The following is a 21,530-nucleotide window of genomic DNA, read 5'->3' as shown; positions in this document are numbered from 1 at the left end:
CCAGTTTAGCCTGGGAATTCATCTTCCCTGTCCTTCCCCTGCCATCCTCCTGCTCTGAAGTCATCTGCTCAGGATGTCAGCGAGATAAGAGTCCAGGTGGGATCATCCCACCTGGGGTCACTGAAGGAGCTGAAAATCACTTCAAACCCGCCCGACAGAGGAGGAAGGAAACTGCTTTTCTTTTCCTTTTCATTCTCTCGGTGCCCCCTTGAAAGAAGCGTGCCGCAAGGAGGGGTGAGAGGCAGCCCGGGAGCAGGCGGCGCGTCCGGGGAATGCTGAGCTCCGCGTGCAGCTCCTCCTGCATCTCCCGCCCGGTCGGGCTCTGGATGTCGGCATGTTCCTCCCGTGCACCCTGCATGCTGCACCAAGGGCATGTGGGCAGCGCCTGGCGGCTCCTGCCAGCTCGGCCCCGGGGCTTCGGGGCTGCCAGGCTGCGAGGGCAGCGCTGGGCCGGGCGCTCCGGCACGGCCCCTTCTGGAGGAGGCAGCTTTCCCTCGAAGCTGTCGAGGAAAAACCAAACCACGCATCTCGGGTAGAGTCTGACTGCTCAGAGCCAGCCGGCCTGCGCAGGACGAGGAGGAGGAGGAGGAGGCTCTGGGCAGGCCGGGCTGTTGCCCTGTGGCTGATCCCCGTGTCTCCCCCAGACCCCGTTCCAGTCGTCGGCCCTGGACACGAGCAGGACCACGCGGCACCACGGGCTGGTGGACAGAGTGTACCGGGACCGGAACCGCCTGGGCTCGCCCCACCGCCGCCCGCTCTCCGTGGACAAGCACGGCCGGCAGATATCCTTGGCACCAGGGCTGCCCCCCACCATCCCTTCTGCTCCTCCCTGGGGCTGCCCCACCATCCTCACCATCCCTTCTGCTCCTCCCTGGGGCTGCCACACCATCTTCACCATCCCTTCTCCTCCTTCCTGGGGCTGCCCCACCCCAACACCCTTCTGCTCCTTCTCCTGAGGGGGCCACACCATCCTCACCATCCCTTCTGCTCCTCCCTGGGGCTGCCCCCCACCATCCCTTCTGCTCCTCCCTGGGGCTGCCCCCCACCATCCCTTCTGCTCCTCCCTGGGGCTGCCCCACCATCCTCACCATCCCTTCTGCTCCTCCCTGGGGCTGCCCCACCATCCTCACCATCCCTTCTGCTCCTTCCTGGGGCTGCCCCACCCCAACACCCTTCTGCTCCTTCTCCTGAGGGGGCCACACCATCCTTACCATCCCTTCTCCTCCTTCCTGGGGCTGCCACACCCCAACACCCTTTTGCTCCTTCTCCTGAGGCTGCCACACCACCCAGTCCCTTCTGCTCCTCTCCCTGAGGCTGCCATCCCTTCTGCTCCTGCTCCTGAGGCTGCCCCACCGTCCTCACCATCCCTTCTGCTCCTCCCTGAGGCTGCCCCTCCACCCCTCCTGTCAGTGGTTCTGCCAGGATAATTGCAATTATTCCTGGGAAAAGATTTCCTGCTGGAGTGGGAGTGTTGCTGCCTTAACCCTGGCCCACGTGGACAGCTGCCCCTATGGCACCGTGTACCTGTCACCGCCGTCGGACACCAGCTGGAGGAGGTGGGTGCCACCACCCTGGGGCTTTGGGCAGTTCCCTGACCCCGCAGCACTTGGGATTGTGCCTTTAGAAATTCAGAAACTCGGTTTTGAATTCACTGGGGCTCGTTTTAGATGAGCTTTAAAATTAAGGTGTCTGCAAGTGATGCTTTAATTTACTGATACCTTTTTAAAGGTAAATCCTTCAAGTTTAATCTTTAAAATTCCTTAAAAATCTTTAAAAATCCAGAAGCTCTCAGGCACAGCCCAAGACTTGGACATTTCTCCGGGTGCAGGAACTGGGAATGTTCCAGTGGGGGGGAACACAGAGTTGCACTTTGAGGGTGGCCACCCTCACAAAGTTCATCCTGAGATGTGTTGGCCATGAAAATTCCCATCTTCACAGCATCCTGCACCTTCCTTTGCCTCCTCCCAACCAGGAATGTTTGTTTTAACCACCTCAATAACCAAAGTGTGGCTAAACAGCTTAAAAATGGCATTATTTGATCATATTTCATCTGTACAAAGCAGAAAACTCTGTTCTAACAAGGGCAACCCATTTATCTGTGTTCCTCTCAGTCCCATTATTGAAACCATTGCTCTTCAAGCTTGAACTAATTTGTTCTGCAAATTGATTGTTTCACGAGGAAATTCTGCCTGCTTTCTGCCACATGGAGAGTTTTGGGTTTTAATGCACAGTGTTGAGGTTTTACCGAGTTGTTGCTTCTATCTGAGAGGAAAATTCTTTTTGTTTAGTGAAGCTGACAATAAAAACATTGTGGGTTTTGCTTTCTCTCAGGACAAATTCTGATTCTGCCTTGCACCAGAGCACCATGACTCCAGCTCAGCAGGAATCCTTCTCAGGAGGGTCACAGGACATGCAGCAGAAAAGAGGTGAGCAGAAAAAAAAAAAGATAAAAAAGAATTATTAGAATGGAATCCCCAGGGATTGGGGATTTTCCAAACACGTTCCATGTGAAATTCAGGAGTGCTGGCACTTCCTGTGACAGCACTCGGATCACGTTCACCTTTCTGGCTGCTGAAATCCGGGGAAAATGGCACCAAACAAAGGGAGAAGTTTTTCCTGAGCCCCAAATTTTGTCATTCCTGCCCTGGGGAGGATCCTCTGGGCTGGGGGTGGCTCTGGAGGCGCTCCTGGAGCAGCGTGGAATTCCCAGCATTTCAGTAGGGACCCAGAGGGGAGGGGCAGAGGCTGCACCCCGAGTTTATTGTGGCTGGGGGATCCCCAGGGGCATCCCCGGGGAGAGGCAGATTCCAGGGGATCCCAGAGCAATTCCAGGGGATCCCAGAGCTGTTCCAGGGGATCCCAGAGCAATCCCAGAGCAATCCCAGGGGATCCCAGAGCAATTCCAGGGGATCCCAAAGAACAATTCCTGGGGATCCCAGAGCAATTCCAGAGCAATTCCAGAGGATCCCAGAGCAGTTCCAGGGGATGCCAGAGCAGTTCCAGGGGATCCCAAAGAACAATTCCAGAGGATCCCAGAGCAGTTCCAGAGGATCCCAGAGCAGTTCCAGGGGATGCCAGAGCAGTTCCAGAGGATCCCAGAGCAGTTCCAAAGGATCCCAAAGAACAATTCCAGAGGATCCCAGAGCAGTTCCAAAGGATCCCAAAGAACAGTCCCAGGCTGGAGCAGCTCGGGCACCCTCAGCTCTGGTGCCCTCTGCTGGGCCCTGCTCCTGCTCCAGCGCGGGAATTGCTGACCCTGAAGGGCTCCAACAGCCCTCAGATCCCAAAGAAATCCCAGATCCCAAAGAAAAGCCCCAAATTTGACCCTTCAGCAAACACCTACAGACACCCACAGACACCTACACCTGCAAAAGCTCCCTGGGAGGTTCCAGCAATCCAATCAGTTCTCAGCAAATTTTTATTTTAAAAGCAGTTTCATCCTCCTTGAGAATTTAAACTTTGTAAGATTTTCCCAAAGGTTAAATCCCAAATTATTGATGATTCCTTTTAATCTCCTTTCCTTTCAGTTTTGTTGCTGACTGTCCCTGGAATGGAAGAAGCCACCTCTGATGCAGACAAAACCCTCTCCAAGCAAGGCTGGGACACTAAAAAGGTGAGAATTGCTCCTTTCAAAGCACAGAAATTCGATTTTCTGAACATTTTTAGATCCATGAATGCTTTGGTCACTGTCAATATTAATAAACTACTTGAGATTGGAGATGAAATGCTGTGTTTAGAAACAAATAATAAAGATTAGAGCAAAGAGAGCATTTTCTGTGGGTGGGAATGCACAGCCTTGCTTACATGAGGAGAAACTAAAATTTCAGTTTTCTTGGATAAAGCAAAAAAAATGATAAATATCTTCTGAGATCTTCCACAGAAACGATGAAATTGAGCTCAGGAATGGAAATATTTCCGAGGCAGTTCCCCCAGCAGCACCTTTGCCTCTCAGTGTCTCTCCCTTCTGTTTCAGACTGGGTCGTCGAGACCGAAATCCTGTGAGGTTCCGGGAATCAAGTGAGTTCCTTTCTGGAAATGTTTTCTTTTAAAAGCACTGAGATCTTTGGGAGGAACTGTGAATATCCCGGTGCTCTGGAATTGTCTGGGAAGGTTCCAGGTACAAACAAGACCTCTGAGGGTCAGAAATACTAAAAAATCTTCTTGGATTGCTTGTTAAAGGTACTTTGAAAAGCTCCAAAAATCTTCTTAATTGGTAAATACATTTTAAAAAGCTCCAAAAAATCTTCTTTATGAAATTTTCTTGTGAAATAAATTTCAAAAAGCTCAAAAAAATCTTAAAGAAATTTTCTTGGTAAATAAATTTTGAAAAGCTCAGAAAAATCTTCTTAATGAAATTTTCTTACTTAATATATTTTAAAAAGCTCAAAAAATCGTAATAAAATCTTCATGTTAAATATATTTTTAAAAATCTCAAAAAATCTTAATAAAATTTTCATGTTAAATACATTTTAAAAAGCTCAAAAAAAGTCTTAAAGAAATTTTCTTGTTAAATACATTTTAGAAAGCTCAAAAAAATCGTAATGAAATTTTCTTGTGAACTAAATTTTAAAAATCTCAAAAAAAATCTGGATAAAATTTTCTTGTGATCTAAATTTTAAAAATCTCAAAAAATATTAAGGAAATTTTCATGTTAAATGCATTTTAAAAATCACGGAAAAAATGTTAATAAATTTTTCTTGCTAAATACATCGCAAAAAAATCTGGATAAAATTTTGTTGTGAACTAAATTTTAAAAAGTCTCAAAATAAAATCTGAATGAAGTTTCCTGGTGGGCTGATTCTCGTGCCACGAGCTGATTCTCAATTCCCGTGCTGTGGGCTGATTCTCATGCCATGGGCTGATTCTCATGCCATGGGCTGATTCTCGTGCCGCGGGTTGATTCCCGTGCCGTGGGTTGATTCTCGATTCTCATGCCATGGGTTGATTCTGATTCCCGTGCCATGGGTTGATTCTCGTGCCATGGGCTGATTCTCACGCCGCGGGCTATTGATTCTCGTGCCGTGGGTTGATTCTCGTGCTGTGGGCTGATTCTGATTCTCGTGCCGCGGGTTGATTCTCGTGCCGTGGGCTGATTCTGATTCCCGTGCCGTGGGCTGATTCTGATTCTCGTGCCATGGGTTGATTCTGATTCTCATGCCATGGGTTGATTCTGATTCTCATGCCATGGGCTGATTCTGATTCTCGTGCCGCGGGTTGATTCTCGTGCTGTGGGCTGATTCTGATTCCCGTGCCGTGGGCTGATTCTGATTCTCATGCCGTGGGTTGATTCTCGTGCCATGGGCTGATTCTGATTCCCGTGCTGTGGGTTGATTCTGATTCCCGTGCCGTGGGCTGATTCTGATTCTCATGCCATGGGCTGATTCTGATTCCCGTGCCCGCTCTGTCTCTCCCGCAGCATCTTCCCCTCGGCCGAGCAGGAGAGCCCCGCGGCGCTGATCCCCGGCACGCACAACACGGGCGGCTCGCTGCCCGACCTGAGCACCATCCACTTCCCCTCGCCCCTGCCCACGCCGCTGGACCCCGAGGAGTCCTTCCCCGCCCTGAGCAGCTCCAGCAGCACGGGCAACCTGGCCGCCAACCTCACCCACCTGGGCATCGGCGCCGGCAGCCCGGGTGAGCGCGCGCGCGAGCACGGCCCGCTCCGGGGCAGGAAGGGGATTTGGTCAGGCACACAGGGCCTTGAGCTCCTCTTCTCGGTGCCCAAATCTCATTTTCTGGGAGTTAGTTTTTGGTTCTTTTTTTATGTTTATTTTTGAATGTTATCTTTCTATTTATTTATTTTTTAGTTTTTTATCCCTCTTGGAATCCCCTGTGCTGAGCCCCAGCATCCCTGGTGTTATGGGAACATCTCCAACAGCCCTTTTGTTTCCATCCCTTTCAAACAGCATTTTTTTTTTTAATGTGAGGATTTTTTAGAGTCTATTATTGAATAATATTTTAATTATTAATTGCTATTTTTAATGTAATTTCCCTGATACTCAGGTAATTACAAAGAGATTGTTTGGTTTTAATTATTGGTGACAGTTGCAAGTCTGTTGATTCCTAGAATAGAAAGGAGGAGTTGTATCCAAAAACACAAATATATTTCCTGTGCTGGGCAGGATTCCCTTTCCCACCTCTCCTGGGCTGGGAGAGGGAAATGACTCCGATCAGGTGAGTTTGGGAGGAAAGAAGAGGATTTAACCTTTTAAAGTTTCAGCTGAAAAATTTTCACTTTTCAGCATCCTTGGAGGAGTTTTCTGGGCTCCAGAGTTTCAGGGATGGCTTTAGGAATCAGGATTTCAGCCACAGTGGATCTCTCCACATTTTTTTCCCCATAATTAACAAAGTAAATTATATAAACCCAGACCGGTGAGTGTGAAACTGCTTTGAAAACATTCCCTGCTCTGGCAAAGACAACAAATTCAAGATTTCCTCACTGACTTCATTCCAGCTTCTCTCTGGAGATGATCCCACACCCCGTCCGCTGCCCCTCTCATCCTTTGGTGCTTTCCAAACTGATTTCCCAACCTTCCCTTGCTGCTGAAACCTCCCTGGGGGCTCTGCCCGCTGTGCCCTGCTCAGGAGGGTCCTGGAGCCCGGGGCTGTGCCCCAGCGCCCCTCAGTGCCCACAGAGCCGGGCTGGGCACCTGCCCGGGCACTGCCTGCCTGCCTGAGCCCCTTCTGCTGCTGCCTCCCTGGCAGCCTGGCCTTCCTGGCCTTCCTGAGCCCGTGCCAGCTGCCCGCGAGCTGCCGGCTCCTGTGAGTGCTGCTCCCTGGCAGCTCCAGGAGCAGCTCACGCTGGCTTGGCCTCACATCCTTCCCTCGCTTCCTCGGGGGTGAAGCAGAAAAGAGCTAAACTCTTGGATTTTTGGCTTGATCTGAACTAAATGATAATATTTGGGTTGTTTGTCCTCACCCCGTGGCGGGTCGTGGCTCCTGGGAGCGTGGTGGACATTTCCTGCCCTGCTGGGCCACTGAAAACGGGCTCTTCCTGCACAACCAGTTTGGCTTCTGCTTTTTCCATTAAAGAGGCGTTTGCTTTTACAATACCTCGGGTGCCCTGTGATAAGGCTGGTTCCAGGATTTGTTATCTCGTTCCCAGAGCCCGAGCCCACGCAAGCAGAGCAGAACCTGCTTTGCTTTTCCCGGCCTGGCCGAGTGCAGGTGTGCGAGCGCGGTGCCTGCGGCGCCTGGAACTGCTGAGGCTGCTCTGCCTCTTCCAATTCCTCATCCTGGCCACCAACCCGACCAACCGTGCCTGGGCTTGAGCCAGGACAACCCGCAGGGCTCTTCCTCTCATCCTGATGCTCTTCAGCCTGACAAAATTAATTACAAACCACCTAACGAGCTCCCGCGCCATCGGCGCCTCCGGTGCTGCCCGCTCAGGCCGCCCTTTTCTCCGGGTTTAGGGAATTCTTTTGGGTACAGAGCTCAGCAGGACCCTGCCGTGTCCCTGCCGTGTCCCTGCCGTGTCCCTGCCGTGTCCCTGCTGAGGGGGTTTGTTGCTCTCTGCAGGAATGACGACGACGCCGGCCCCGTCCCAGCACCGCCAGCCCAGCGTCAGCCCCCTGTCCTTGGGCGCGGACTCACGGCGACCCCAGTCCCAGCAAATGTCCCCCACGCTGTCCCCACTGTCACCCATCACTCAGGTAGGAGCCCAGGGGCAATTCAGGCTTCCTCATCACAGCTTGGTTTGATCTGCTTAATCAAAGAGCCACAGGGCTGTTGGGAAGGAATTCCTCCCTGCGAGGGTGGTGGGAATGGGATGGAATTCCCAGAGAGGCTGTGGCTGCTCCAGCCCTGGAAGTGCCCAAGGCCAGGCTGGACTGGGCTTGGAGCAGCCTGGGATAATAAAAAGTGTCGCTGCCTGTGGGACAAGATGAGCTTTAAGGTCCTTTCCAACCCAAACCATGATTCCATGGACTTCATCTCTTGTTCTGTAATTTCCTCCTTTAAGGGAGTTCCCTAAGTGAGAGCCTTAAAGCAGGAGAGCTTTGTGGAGGGGACAGATTTTACTTCCTCTTCTCTAGAGCTGTGATAAAAACCATCTCTTAGACCACGTTTTTTGTGCTGTCCCAAAGTGAGCTGTGAAATTTGAAAGCCATTTCTCCAGTTTGTGACAGAAACTCAGTTAACTTTTAAAATCGATTTTGCTGTGGCTCTGTGACCCAGGTTGGTGATTTCTGACCTTGAGATTCAAACCTTGAGATACTGGTTTATATGGGATGGTTTGGCTTGGAGGAAACCTTAAACGTCATCCAGTCCACCCCTGCCAGGGACAGGAACATCTCAGAGCAGCTTCTTGACTCTCTGAACCTTTAGGTGCCATTTTTACACCACAAACCACAAACCTGCTTTTTTGGGATTCATTTTTGGATCTGTTTTTCTTTAAATTTTTTTTCAAATTAATTTTTTTTATGTTTTCGTCTCTTGGAATTCCTCGTCCTTGGAATTCCATTCCATAAAATGATGGAATTTGGGGAATTTTGTTCTTTCCCATCAGTTTGGCCTCACTGTTCCTTTGTAGCGTATGTCCAAAAAAGTGGGGATTTTTTATTTAGTCACAGCACCTTTATCTCCTCTTCTCGGTGCCCAAATCTGCTTTTCTGGGGTTCGTTTTTGGTTCGTTTTCTTGGTGTGAAGAGGAGTCCCCTGCCGGCGTGGCTGATCTGCTGCTTCCTTTGCAGGCCGTGGCCATGGATGCATTGTCCCTGGAGCAGCAGCTCCCCCCGTACCCCTTTTTCACCCAGCCCAGCTCCCAGCAGCAGCAGCAGCCAGCGGTGGCCAGCTCCCTGCCCCAGACCCCCCCTCTGCTGCAGAGCTCGGGGCTGCAGAGGGGCCCCCAGCTGCCCCCTCTGTCCGTCACGGTACCTTCCAGCATCCCCCAGTCGCCTCCCGGCAGCCAGAGCCAGCCCTCCGTGGGGATCGACATCAACTCGGTGAGTCTGGCCAGCCTTGGCCTTGGGAGCAGCTGGGGGTGGCCCTGGGGGCTGGCAATCAGCTGGGGCAGCCCTGTCATCGTGAGGATGTCGGGGGGCTGAAGTAAACTTCAAATGGTGTTGGTTAAATGAACCTTCAAGTGTTTCCTAGAGGGAAATTTTCATTAAATTTTGTCCCAGGTTTGATAGGTCCAGCTTAAATCTGTCAGTGTTTACTGGGAGATTTTCAGGGTGCTCAGTGTCCCCCCAGCACACCATGATACACACTGGGGGAACTCCCAGAGCCTCGAGAGAAAGTCCAAGCACAACAACCATTTCCCAATAAAGTACCACCTGGAAAAATGACTTTCCAAAAGTTGTCTAGAGCCAGGTGTTCTCTACAGTTAGAACCCTTTTATTTCGAGGAATTTTAGAGCAAATGTTCCAGACTTTAGAGCCAGGTGTTCTCTGCAGTTTCACTGCTTAGAATCCTTTTATTTCAAGGAATTTTAGAGCGTGTATTCCAGGCTGGGATTTGTGGCTGCCTCCAGTGCCCAGAACCGGAGCAAGGATTTCTGGACAGATCCCTTTTCCTGCTTGTTCTCCCAGGCCTGTTAGGAAATGCTCTGTCTCAGCAGCTGGAAATCCCGAGTCAGGAGTCACAGGCCAGGCCAGAAGGGCAGTCCCAGCTCCCCCTCCTGCCCTGGGGGTCCTGGGTGTCCCACCCGGGCTGTCCTGGCAGTGCTGCAGTGACAGGAATGGCTTTGGGAGTGACACAAATCAATTCTGCTGATCTGCACTCGCTTGTGGGTGAAAGTTTCAACGGTGGTGCTCCTTGAGAGCAGCTGCTTCCCTTGCAGGCTGGCAAGGGGAGGAGGGAAGGACAATGCAGCCGTGGAAAGGATCCCACCCCACTCAAATCGTGTCCCTGTTTTGATTCTAATCCTCATGTAGCACCAGTGCAGACAATTCTGGTCTCATCCTTTGCTTTCTGTGTTGCTTTCCTCATCCTAAACCTCTTTATGACCTGAACTTTTAGGCTGCTGTGTTTATCTTCTAAAGCAACTCAAGTAATTCCTAAATAAACAGATTTAAAGCCACTTTATCAAGAAGCTTTTGGAGCTGTCACAGCCTCGCTGGCAACTTCTGCTCAGGTTTTGTGAAGCAGAATTGCAGTTTATTTGTAGTTTGTACAACCCTCTGACAGGTTGTAAGTGGCAGTGCAGAGCAAAAAGGGAAATCTTCTTGGGATTCACAGAATTTGGGGCCAAAAAATGGCAGTGCAGAGTTCTCCCCCTCTGCACATCTGCTTAAATTCCCTGCATTGCAGGTTCTCCTCAATCATCCCTTAATTTGTAATGAGAGTAAAATAAGAAGAGCTGAGCTACTCTTGATGTTAATTAGGGCAGCATTCTTTAAATCCCATTAATATTATTAATTTGTTCCAAACCAGCGTTCTTTATGATGGAAAAAAAATTTAAATCTTTGAAAAGAACTCCTCAAGACAGCTGAGAAGAGTGTAACAATCCCAGGCAGGAGCCTGCAGAGCACAGAGTGAACTCCCTGAGGGCGCAGTGGAGTTTGGGGCTGTGTGGGGACAGCTTTGGAGGCCGGGTTTGTCATTCAGGTGTTCACCTGCACAGTGATTCAGGTGTTCACCTGCACGGTGATTCAGGTGTTCACCTGCACGGTGCCGATGGCACAGCTGGAGGCAGAGCAGCGTCCCAGCGAACACACACGTGGGGCTGCCACTGGAACTGAAGCATGAATGACACTCTTTTTGAATTATTCCCAGCTTCCAAGACTTCTTTGCCCTAAATCCTTGGCTGGCCTGATTTTTGAATGTATTTTGAACCGAGCAGAAGTGGGACCAGGCAGGAAATGCTGCAGCTGTGCCTGCCGCTGCCCTGGGGCTGTCCCAGAGCTCTCCCCCGATTTGGGGACCCCGTTCCCATAACCCTGTCATGCCACCCAGACCCCGTAGAGATGGTTTCTCGCAGCTGCGTGGCTGCAGAAGTTGTTGGTGTTTTGCAGGGTCCCTCGATGGCACGGTGTTAATTCTGTGTTGTTCTGTAGGCCTCACTCCAGCAGTACCGCAGTAATGCTGGCTCCCCAGCCAACCAGTCTCCCACCTCTCCTGTCTCCAATCAAGGCTTCTCTCCTGGCAGCTCCCCTCAAGTAAGGGACTCTGTGCTTCCACAGGCCTTGCTTCTCGTGTGTGTTTTGAGCTGGATTTCTCCATCACTGCCCCATAGTCGTGTCACTGTGACTCCGTGTGTGCCTCATGCATCACCGACGTCCCATCTCGGCCGCCCCTCCATCCCCACTCCACAGGGCTTCAGGAGCTGCTGAACTGCCTTTTGTAGTGAGCAGAGAGCCACAGGACCAGGCTGCTGGGGTGGTGTTTGCCTGGGGGCAGATCCTCCAGGCAGAACCCTTTCAAATTGCCAGGATCCCAGGGGCGTGAGGTTGGGAGGGCAAGAAAGGGTTTTCCTGCAGCAGGAAAACTCCTGGGCACTAAATATTTAAATATTTACACTAAATACCCCAAACTGATTTAGATCAGGACCTTTTTTTAATGTGAGAACACACCCAGTGAGAGAAAACACTGGAGAAAATGCTCCTAAAATGAGCAGCTTGTGGCTGGCAGGGATTGGGTTCCCAGCACACTCCCTTGCATGCCAGCTGCTTTTCCTTGCTCTGCCTGCATCTCCTCACACATCCCCACGTCCTGGATGGAAGTCACGGCTTGGGGGAGTGTGTGATCCTCCAAAGGGGAGATCTTTACCTGCCAGCAGCAAGAAATTCAAACCAGGCAAAATGTGAGGGTGCCCCAATATAAGAAAGTGCATTTTCAGTGCCTGATGCTGCTGAAAGAGCCCCAGCTGGCTGCTCTGGAGAATCCCACCTGGAGAAAAGAAGTGCAGGGAATTCTTCCAGAGCGTCACAAGAGTCTGAAAATCCATTTTCTGTTTCATCACTGAACGTTGAAGGCTGTAAGGAGGATCCTTTCTAAATAAGTGCTGCCCCTTCATGGTTCCCAGGCAGAAGCTCCAGGTCTCCTTCATTAGCCAGGTGATGGTAAGCTCAGCCCTGGATCCGAGTGGCAGGAATTGTCTGCATTTCCTTAACCCTGCCTTAATTGCTTCTTAACCTCTCTCTTCTGCCTGCTTCTGCGAGTTCTGCTGTGCTCTGTGTGCCTCCAAAAGCCAGCACTGTCCCCTGGAGCAGAGCATGCTGGAACTCTCAGTTCTCACTGCACAGAACGTCCAGTTTTGGGCTTTACGTTGATTTTTTTTTTTCTCTTTGATTTCTCAATCACTCTGGCTGGGTTTTGTCCCCACTGGTCGGTGCCAAGGACCGGAGCACACACTGGGTTATGGTTTTTCCTGCTGGTTTTATCCTGTAAAAACTTCCTCAGGTTTTGCTCTGTTTGACAGGGATGCCACAACTCTGAGTGGAAGGCAGAGGGTTTATTAATTCTGCTCTCTGTAGTTCTGGCCTCTTAAATACCCCCAGAATTCCTTCGTTTTGCTAAATTAAAACTGAGCTGGATTTGTTGCCCCCAGGAACGCCCCAAAAGCTGATGGTGGTCACAAACATGGAACGTGGAGAGAAGAAAAACCAGTTTGGAGGGGAAATTGGGGTTGGTTGTGAAGATGGGGCAGCTGCAGGCAGCAGAATCCCTCAGTCTGCCCAGAGTGAAGCAGAGTGTCCCACTGTGGAGCAGCCTGGCCCTGCTGAGGGGGATGCAGTGACCGTCAGGTGCCTCCCTGTGCTGCTCTTCCTCCCCTGGATTCGGGGTTTCACCGCAGCGTGCCGAAGTGTCGGAGCCCAGGAGATCTCTCTGACATTCCTGGATGATCCGAGCCCTGGCCGGGGGGCTCGGAGACCCTGGCGTGCAGCCAGAGACCCCGTGGCTTTGAGTTTGACCCATGGAATCACTCCGTGTGAAGAATTAAATGTCACACAGGTTTAGATAGCTCCGTAGTCATGATCACAGGCTGAGGGGAAAAGTGGTAACGTTTTGTACAAGGGGGTTGGGACTTTGTGACCAAAGGGCCGCAGTCCCAGGCTTTGATTGGTGTCCCACACCCAGCACAGGTTCTCCCCGTGCTCCTGCCTCTCCCCAGCCCCGTGTCCCCTGTCCCAGCCGTGTGTGTGTGTCCCAGCGGTGCCCCAGGACGGGAGAGCTCTGCCTGCGCCCCGCTCTGTGTCTGCATGGCTTCCCCCCGTGCCCGGGCTCTGCTCCTGCTCTCGCCCCCATTCCCGTCCCACGGACACCGCCGTCCCCGCGCGGGTGCCTCTGTCCTGGAGAGCCTGGTAGGTATTTGGGGACGGCACATCCCAGCCAGGGCCTTGCGCTTCGGCCTCGCTCTTTCCTCAGCCGCTCCGGTGACCCTCCAGCGCTCCTGGAGATGGTGTTTGCACAGGGTCCTTCCTGGACTTGCTGATGGATTCTCCTGAGGCTCTCAAGTGTTGAAGGAATGACATTTCCAGTGGGGATTTCGGGGTTCCTTTGGGAATTCCTGTGGGGTCCTGTGGGACTCCCTCCTGCTCCCTGAGGATCCTGTGGGACCTTCATGGTCCCAGGGGATTCTCTCCTGCTCCGTGTGGATCCTGTGGGATCCTCTGGGTCCTGAGGGATTCCCTCCTGCTCCCTGTGGATCCTCTCGTGAGGGCCCCAGGCGATTCCTGCCCGCTCTGTGCAGATTTCTCTGGAATTCCTGGATTTCTCTGAATTCCCACATTTCTCAGCACTCCCAGATTTCTCAGCACTCCCAGATTTCCCAGCACTCCCAGATTTCCCAGCACTCCCAGATTTCTCTGGAATTCCTGGTTTTCTCAGCACTCCCAGATTTCTCAGCATTCCCGGATTTCCCAGCACTCCCGGATTCCGGCATTCCCGGATTTCCCGGCTCCCCGGCTCCCGGCGCGGGGGCCAGCCGGGGTGGTGCACCATGAACTCTGTTTTGTTTTCAGCATTCTTCCATGCTGGGCAGTGTTTTTGGGGACTCCTATTATGAGCAGCAGATGACAGCTAGGCAGGCTAATGCCCTCTCCCACCAGGTGAGCAAATTCATCTCGGGCCTCCTCGGCCCCTCCCACCCCAAATTAATCCCAATTAACTCCCGCCTAATTAACGTCACGTCCCCGTTTTGTCCACGTTGAGTTCTTTTCCCGCTTTTTGTTCGTTTCTTGTTTTGTTTGGTTTCCCTCCCTCCCCTCCCCTCCCCTCTCGCTCCTTGTGCTCCCCGTCCCACGCAGAAAAATGGGAATAAATTGAAAATATATGTAATAACGAGGCTTTAAAATGGGAATCAATTGAAAATATATGTAATAACGAGGCTTTAAAATGGGAATCAATTAAAAAATGCATAATAATGAGGCTTTTAAATGGGAGAGCAATTAAAACATATATAATAATGAGGATTTTAAATGGGAGATCAGTTAAAAATATATAATAATGAGGCTTTTAAATGGGAGATTAGTTAAAACATATATATAATAATGAGGATTTTAAATGGGAGATCAGTTAAAAATATACAATAATGAGGCTTTTAAATGGGAGAGCAATTAAAAATATATAATAATAAGGTTTTTTAATGGGAGAGTAATTAAAAATATGTAATAATGAGGCTCAATTAAAAATATACATAATAATGAGGCTTTTAAAATAGGAGATCAATTAAAACATATATATAATAATCAAGCTTTAAAATGGGATATCAGTTTAAAAAATATGCAATCAAGCTTTTAAAATGGGAGATCAATTAAATATATATATATTAATCAGGCTTTTAAAATGGGAGATCAATTAAATATATAATAATGAGGCTTTTAAAATGGGAGGTCAATTAAAAATAGAAAATAATCAAGCTTTTAAAGATTCAGATAATACCAGGCAGCTTTGAAAAGGGAAAATAATGAAAAGAAAATGTGAAAGCAGTGAAAATCAGCTTGGAAAAAGGAAAAGTGAGGAAGTTTTGGAGGGGACAAATAGTGAGAATTTTCAAATGGAAATCAGATTTAAAAGGGAAAAGTAATGAGAAGTTTTTAAAATAATGGAAGACTTTAAAAAGGAAAAATATTGACATTTTTAAAATGAAAATAATTCTGACAAAATTTAAGATACTGAAATTTTTTTAAATGAAACATCATGTCAAGACATTGAGAAGTAAAAATAATTCAATATTCCAAAAGAATGCAATATTCCAAAGTAATCCAATATTCCCAGCTCCACGTTCCTGGCTGGAGCTGCTGCTGGGAGGATTCCCTTGCAGGTGGTGTCAGGATTGACCCAGGAATTTGGGAATAATCCATGGCTGCTTTAATTTGGGAATATCAGACCTTCCCTTGGTTTGGCCGCCAGAGCTTGGATAAATTCAATTATTGAATTTAATTCTGAGATTAATTAAATTATGGACTAGTTAAACTGGAGTGTGTCCTGGAGGGAATTCTGCTGGGCAGAGGCCTCAGGGTGAGCCTGAATTCCCTTGATTTCCCTTTCAACCCTCCAGCAGAGCATGGGTGGATTAAATTATTGAATTTAATTCTGGGATTAAATTAATTAAAATATTGAATTTAATTCTGGAATTGAATTAATTTAATTATTAAATACTTAAACCTGGGGTGTGTCCTGGAGGGAATTCTGCTGGGCAGGGACTTCAGGGTGATCCAGAATTCCCTTGATTTCCTTCCCACCCTCCAGCAGACCATGGATGAATTAAATTATTTAGTTTAATTCTGAGATTAAATTAATTCAATTATGGAATCGTTAAACTGGGATGAGTTTTGGAGGGAATTCTGCTGGGCAGAGGCCTCGGGGCGAGCCTGAATTCCCTCGATTTCCTCCCCACCCCCTTTTGTTCTGTTCCCCCTCCCAGTCTGGCTGGTGCCTCCCCTGGGAGCCGGCCCGTGCAGCTCAGGGCCCAGGGCCCTCTTTGAGCAAGGGAAGATGAATTTGTTTGCCTGTCCGTGTGTCCTGGAGCCGTGTCCTTGTCCCCGGTCCCCGCCAGGCTGGCAGTTAACCCTCTGGTGTCGCTCTGCAGCTGGAGCAGTTCAACATGATGGAGAACGCCATCAGCTCCAACAGCCTGTACAGCCCCTGCTCCACGCTCAACTACTCGCAGGCTGCCATGATGGGACTGACGGGCAGCCACGGCAGCCTGCAGGACTCGCAGCAGCTCAACTTCTCCAGCCACGGCAACATCCCCAACATCATCCTGACAGGTACATCCCGGGGCAGCCTGGGCTTGTGGGACACAGCTCCAGTTTGTCTGGGGGTCCCTGAGGGTCCCCTGCCTGCTGGGGCTCCGTGGGCTTTGGGACACAGCTCCAGTTTGTCTGGGGGTCCCTGAGGGTCCCCTGCCTGCTGGGGCTCCCTGGACTTTGGGACACAGCTCCAGTTTGTCTGAGGGTCCCTGAGGGTCCCCTGCCTGCCGGGGCTCCGTGGGGTTGTGGAACACAGTTCCAGTTTGGGAGCAGTCTGGGGGCTCCCTGGGCTTGTGGACACAGCTCCAGCGAGTCCCCTGCCTGCCTTTGTGGGACACAGCTCCAGTTTGTCTGGGGGTCCCCTTGTGGAACACAGTTCCAGTTTGTTTGAGGGTCCCCAGGGGTCCCCTGCCTGCCGGGGCTCCGTGGGGTTATTGGGACACAATTCCAGTTTGTCTGGGGGTCCCCAGGGGTCCCCTGCCTTCTGTGGGGCTCTGTGGTGATTGTGGGACACAGCTCCAGTTTGAGGGTCCCCAGGGGTCCCCTGCCTTCTGTGGGGCTCTGTGGTGATTTTGGGACACAGCTCCAGTTTGTTTGAGGGTCCCCAAGGGTCCCCTGCCTGCCGTGGGGCTCCGTGGGGTTTGTGGGACACAGCTCCAGTTTGTTTGAGGGTCCCCGAGGGTCCCCAAGTAGGCAAGGTGACTCCACACGGACTCTGAGGGTGCTGGTGAGATGAGGGTTTATTCATTGGGGTGCTGTGTGATTCACAGGGGTCCCAGCACGAGGGAAGAGAGGAGAATCTTGACTCTGTTTATCAGAAGGTTGATTTATTATATGATGATATATATTATATTAAAAATGCCATATTAAAACTACACTAAAAGAACGGGGAGAAAGGATTCACGTTGCTGCTGCGGCCAGGGGTTGCGGATGGGAATGGTGGAAATTCAGGTTATTCCTCCTGAAGCTGAGGGAGAGCAAAGGCTCCAGTCACACCATCACCAATTTTGGTCGTGTTGGTGGCTTGGAGGTGCTGTGAGGAATCTGGAATCTGAAGGAGGGTGGATGTTCCCCATCTGAGAGCTCCATGAGCATTTCCAGGGTTTTGGGAGCTGTTTCCTGCCTCCCAGGCTGGCGTGTGACCCGCGTGCGCTTTGTCCCCCGCAGTGACGGGAGAGTCCCCCCCCAGCTTATCAAAAGAACTGACCAGCTCCTTGGCGGGCGTGGGGGACGTCAGCTTCGACGCGGATTCCCAGTTCCCCCTGGATGAACTCAAAATCGACCCCCTGACCCTGGATGGACTGCACATGCTCAACGACCCCGACATGGTCCTCACCGACCCCGCCACAGAGGACACGTTCCGCATGGACCGGCTGTGACCGGGGTCCCTGGCGGCCCGGGGTCCCTCGGGGGAGCAGCCGCTCCGCGTCCCTGTGCAATGAGTACCCACAGCTTGTCGTTCTGAGCTTGCCGCGCTGCCGAGCCCCGTCCCAGCCGTCACCCCGAGCCGCCCGCTGCCGTCCAGCTGTCAGGAGTTGTCCGGTGTGTCCCGGTGGTTTTTCCCGGTTTGCCGTCGGCCTTTTCCCCTGCGGAGCTCCCCCTTTGCCCCCGCGCACGGCGGGAGGGCTCCGGGCGGCGCGGCGGGGCCGGGGGCGCTGGCAGCGCCCGGAGCGTGGGGCCGAGGGGGCCCTGCCCTGCCCTGCCCTGCCCTGCCCTGCCCTGCCCGGTGCCTCGGGAAGCCATCCCGCATCGCCACCTCGCCCCGGGGCTGGGCTCTGCTCGGTGACATCCCTCCGGCTGCCCTGCTTGTCCCCAGCTGTGTCCCCGCCCTCTCGTCCCTCCCTCCTGCCCCAGCAGTGCTGGCCTCCAGGCCCCAACATCCACTTTGAACACTATTCTTTCCAAGCTTTTCATGGTTTCGTTCTGTTTTTTTTTTTTTTTTTAGTATATATGTAATATATATCTATTTCTATATATGGCTACATATATAGAGAGCATTTCTGAGCACACATGAAAGTTCTATAATTCATTACTTGATTAGACAGAGGATCAGAACATCTTAAAGCAGCTAAAGAAAATAGAGACTAACCTGCATAATCCTAATTTCTACTTGGTGAGAGATTCCTGGGCAACAGGAAGGGCATTTCCATAGCAATGCCAGGCTCGTAGAATCATGATTTTTTAATTTTTTATTCTTATTCATTACTTATTCTGTTACTTATTTATGATTTTTTTTGTTCAGTTGTTGTTGTTGTCATTTCTTTTTTTTTTTTTTTTAATTTTATTTAAATATTTGGATATTAGGAAAGTAGCTCAACTACATACAGCCAATGGAAGCACTCTACACAATATTTGTACAGTACATTTTTTTTTTGTGGTTTTATTCCAGAAATATATTATATATATTATATATGTAGGTATTTTTAAACTAACTGGAATTTTAAACAGATGTTAAGCAGGAATAAGGAAGCCTAAGGCAAGTTTAGATATTTCCCTTTGGAATAGGCAAAACAGGGTGATTGGAACTTAAAAATTCCTTCGTTCACCCAGGGAAGAAAAATCTCTTGCTCCACAATGACCAGGATTGAATCCCAAAGCTCTGTGTGATGAAATGGAGAATCGATGGTTTCGGAAGGTCCTGGTGAATATTTGGTGCTGCAAATTCAAAACCAAAATCCCGTCCGGATTCCTCAGGCTGGGCTTGGGGGTTTGGCTCTGGCTGGAGGGAAGGAAGGAGCTTCCCGGGTTTCTGGGAATGAATGGAGTGAAAGGGCCCTGCTGGAACATCGGGGGTCTGCTCGGGAAGGGCAGGAATTCATCAGGAATTAACAGGATTTGGAGTCATTAACTAATTAACTAACGAACTCGCCCCAGGGTGAGCTGCTCCAGAGAGGGAGCCTCCAGCCTGGCTTGGGAGCAGCGCCGTGGATTCCAAGGCCCCCCCCCAGTTCCCAGTTCCCAGTTCCCAGCTCCCACCAGCTGGGCCTTGTTCCCCCCTCCTGCCCCACCTGGATTTTCCTTCTGCCTCCAGCCCAGGGAGTTCCCAGTCCTGGCACTGCCAGCCCCAAAGCTGCTCGTCAGTCGCTGCGAGTGCCCTGCGGCGCCCGGCTCGTGGGTGCCGTTCCCCGATGAGTTATAGCACCTTCCTGTGTGCTTCCAGACCCTGGGCTGCCCTGCCGAGCTGCCTGCTGCTCTGCTGAGCAGGGGCAGGGGCAGGATCTCCCCACCCCTCGCCTTCTGTGCCATTTGTTGACCATTTGCACTAAAAATGTGGAATTTTTTCTTGGCTTCCCTGTGTCTTTTTTATTTCTTTGGTTTTGTTTGTTGTTTGGTTTTTTTGGTTTTTTGTTTTTTTATTTATCCTTCTCCACGCCCTCCAGAGGTTTCCCCGCATCTCCTGGGAATGTTGTGGGATTTTTTGGCAGGGTTTGAGCTCGGTAGGACACGTTCACTCCTGGTGGCTGCTGCTTTCAGCTCCCTCACGCTTTTTCAGTTTAAGGAGGAGATAAAAGGCAGCTCGGACAGGAGGAAACCTGGGAGAATCCAGGAGGAATTTGGGCCCGGGCGCCTGGGAGCCCCTTGCTGAAGGTGCAGAGAGAGCCTGGTGCAGCTCCCTGCGGGAATCCCGTGGCTCTCCTGGAATGGCCCCGTGCCTGGGCAGTCCTTGGCTGCGCTGTTCCCACCCAGAGTCGCTGCAGGGGGAGCTCCAGCCCGAGCTGCGGCTCCCCAGGGAGGGAGGCTCGGGCAGGAGCTCCTGCCCCCGCTTTTTTAACTCCGTGTGTAAATAAGAGCTCTTTGTTTCTTAGTCTTGTAAGTAGACCTTGAAAATCGCCTTAATTTCAACCTAACACACCTTGGATGCAACTGTCACAGTGAGGGACCCTCCCGCTGGGGGAAATGCAGGTTTGATCCCTCGGGACAGGGACAGGGATGTCCCGTGGGGCTGCGGGGTGTGACAGGACGGGCTCCAGCTGTGGCCAGGGGGAAGCTGCTCCTCATCGCGACCCCGTGAGATCCAGGGGTTCAGCAGCTCCTGCCTTTCCCTTCCCCGGGGAGCCTTTCACGTGGGAGCTGCCCCAGAGGATTCCTCCTTTCCCACTCCCTCAAATTCACTTTTTGTGGCATCAGGCTGATGCGGAAGCAAACCCGGAGGAGAGCGTGGAGCGGATCCCGAGCGTCCCAGGACAAATAATCTGCTTTTATTCCCAGTGGAACAGCCCCGTGCTCATTTCAGTGTCCGGGGCTCCCTCCCCACGGGCGGGGGCAGGAAGGGAAATCCATCACTTAGCAGAAAACAAAGAAACAAAAAAAACCCAAGGAGAGGATGGAGTTAATTGCTGTGTTGCCGAGTTTGATTTCAGGGTGGTGAGGCTGCCTGGCGCCTCCAGGGGTGACTGTCCCCCCTGCCTCCTGACCCCCTCCCTCCGTGTTTTCTATCTCCGGAAGGAGCTAACCCCGATTCCCGAGCTAGACTGTTGCATTTGCCAATACAATGGGGAAGAGCAGGAATAAACCCTCGGTGCATCCAAAACTGTGATTTTTTCCAGCAGCCAGCCCAGCCCTGGCGCTGGGGGGGCTGGGGGAGGCTCCTGTCCCTGTACATAGACCCCCCCTCCGGGCTCCCACGGCTTCTGCATGGCAGGGAGCGCTTGCCAGCCCCCCTGTGCCCCCCTGGGCTGGGCTCTGCCCCCCTGGGCTGAGTTTCCATTTTCCAGAGGGGAAAACCTTTCCAGGAGCCCGAGGCTGCCCCTCGGGAGCCGCCGGCCCCGCGCGCGTCCCGCGGAGCTTTCCTGGGTTATTTGTGAATTCGTTTTTGGGAGAGCTCGTGGGTGAACCTTCAGCTCAGAGGGAGGTTGGGTTTGATGGTCCTGGAGGTCTTTTCCAACCTTGATTTGGTTGTTCCTTCCCAACCTTGATTCCAGAATTCTTTTCCAACCTTAATTTGGTTTCTTCTCCCACCTTGACCCGGTCGTTCTTTCCCAAACTTGAGTCAGGTTCTTTTCCAGCCTTAATTCGGTGATTCCTTTCCAGCCCTGGCTCAGTGGCTCTTTCCCAACCTCAGTTCCATGATTCCAAGAGCAAAACCTGCCCTGAGTTTATTTAAAAGCATTTTACCTAAATTTCCCTCAAAAACGACCCCTCGGACCTAGAACCTCGGATTCCTGCCAGAACAACAATCAAGGCCCGAGCTGTTCCCTCGGGAAGGACCCTGGAAGCCCCCTCTGGGCAGGAAGGGCGCAGGAGGGCCCCTCCTCCCCCCGCAGATCCCGACCTTGGCTGTTTTTTTCGGGAGAAACCCCAAAACCAGCGCGTTTATTCCTCGGAGCAACGGCCCCCCCGTCACTGTGATGGCAATGTGAAAGCGCAGGTAGCCTTTGTTACGTGTGTCTGTCC

General features: G+C 51.4%; 2 protein-coding genes across 7 annotated transcripts in view; one reads left to right on the top strand and one right to left on the bottom strand.

Annotated features, from left to right (window-relative positions):
- CRTC1 (CREB regulated transcription coactivator 1) overlaps positions 1-18,982 on the top strand; it is a 40,511-nt gene extending 21,529 nt beyond the window's left edge. For 2 of the 6 annotated variants that reach the window (XM_038163853.1, XM_038163854.1), the window contains 12 exons: positions 645-782; positions 1,495-1,556; positions 2,332-2,426; positions 3,528-3,613; positions 3,974-4,017; positions 5,417-5,634; positions 7,519-7,652; positions 8,691-8,942; positions 10,998-11,099; positions 13,905-13,991; positions 15,974-16,154; positions 17,304-18,982. In XM_038163853.1, coding sequence (XP_038019781.1) covers positions 645-782; positions 1,495-1,556; positions 2,332-2,426; positions 3,528-3,613; positions 3,974-4,017; positions 5,417-5,634; positions 7,519-7,652; positions 8,691-8,942; positions 10,998-11,099; positions 13,905-13,991; positions 15,974-16,154; positions 17,304-17,515 — 1,611 coding nt within the window. In that variant the 3' untranslated portion in view covers positions 17,516-18,982. The remainder of the gene's footprint in view (positions 1-644; positions 783-1,494; positions 1,557-2,331; positions 2,427-3,527; positions 3,614-3,973; positions 4,018-5,416; positions 5,635-7,518; positions 7,653-8,690; positions 8,943-10,997; positions 11,100-13,904; positions 13,992-15,973; positions 16,155-17,303) is intronic. The other 4 variants (XM_038163855.1, XM_038163857.1, XM_038163856.1 and 1 more) reach the window with 3 other exon arrangements.
- Positions 18,983-19,584: 602 nt separating this feature from the next.
- Positions 19,585-21,530, bottom strand: part of LOC119712357 (cartilage oligomeric matrix protein) — a 6,462-nt gene continuing 4,516 nt past the window's right edge. Inside the window, exon 5 of the mRNA XM_038163461.1 lies at positions 19,585-19,718. Coding sequence (XP_038019389.1) covers positions 19,585-19,718 — 134 coding nt within the window. The remainder of the gene's footprint in view (positions 19,719-21,530) is intronic.

This window comes from Motacilla alba, chromosome 28, assembly GCF_015832195.1.
Source record: "Motacilla alba alba isolate MOTALB_02 chromosome 28, Motacilla_alba_V1.0_pri, whole genome shotgun sequence".
Classification (NCBI taxonomy): domain Eukaryota; kingdom Metazoa; phylum Chordata; class Aves; order Passeriformes; family Motacillidae; genus Motacilla; species Motacilla alba.
Note: the sequence above shows the minus strand (reverse complement) of the source record. Positions and strands in the feature narration are given on the sequence as shown.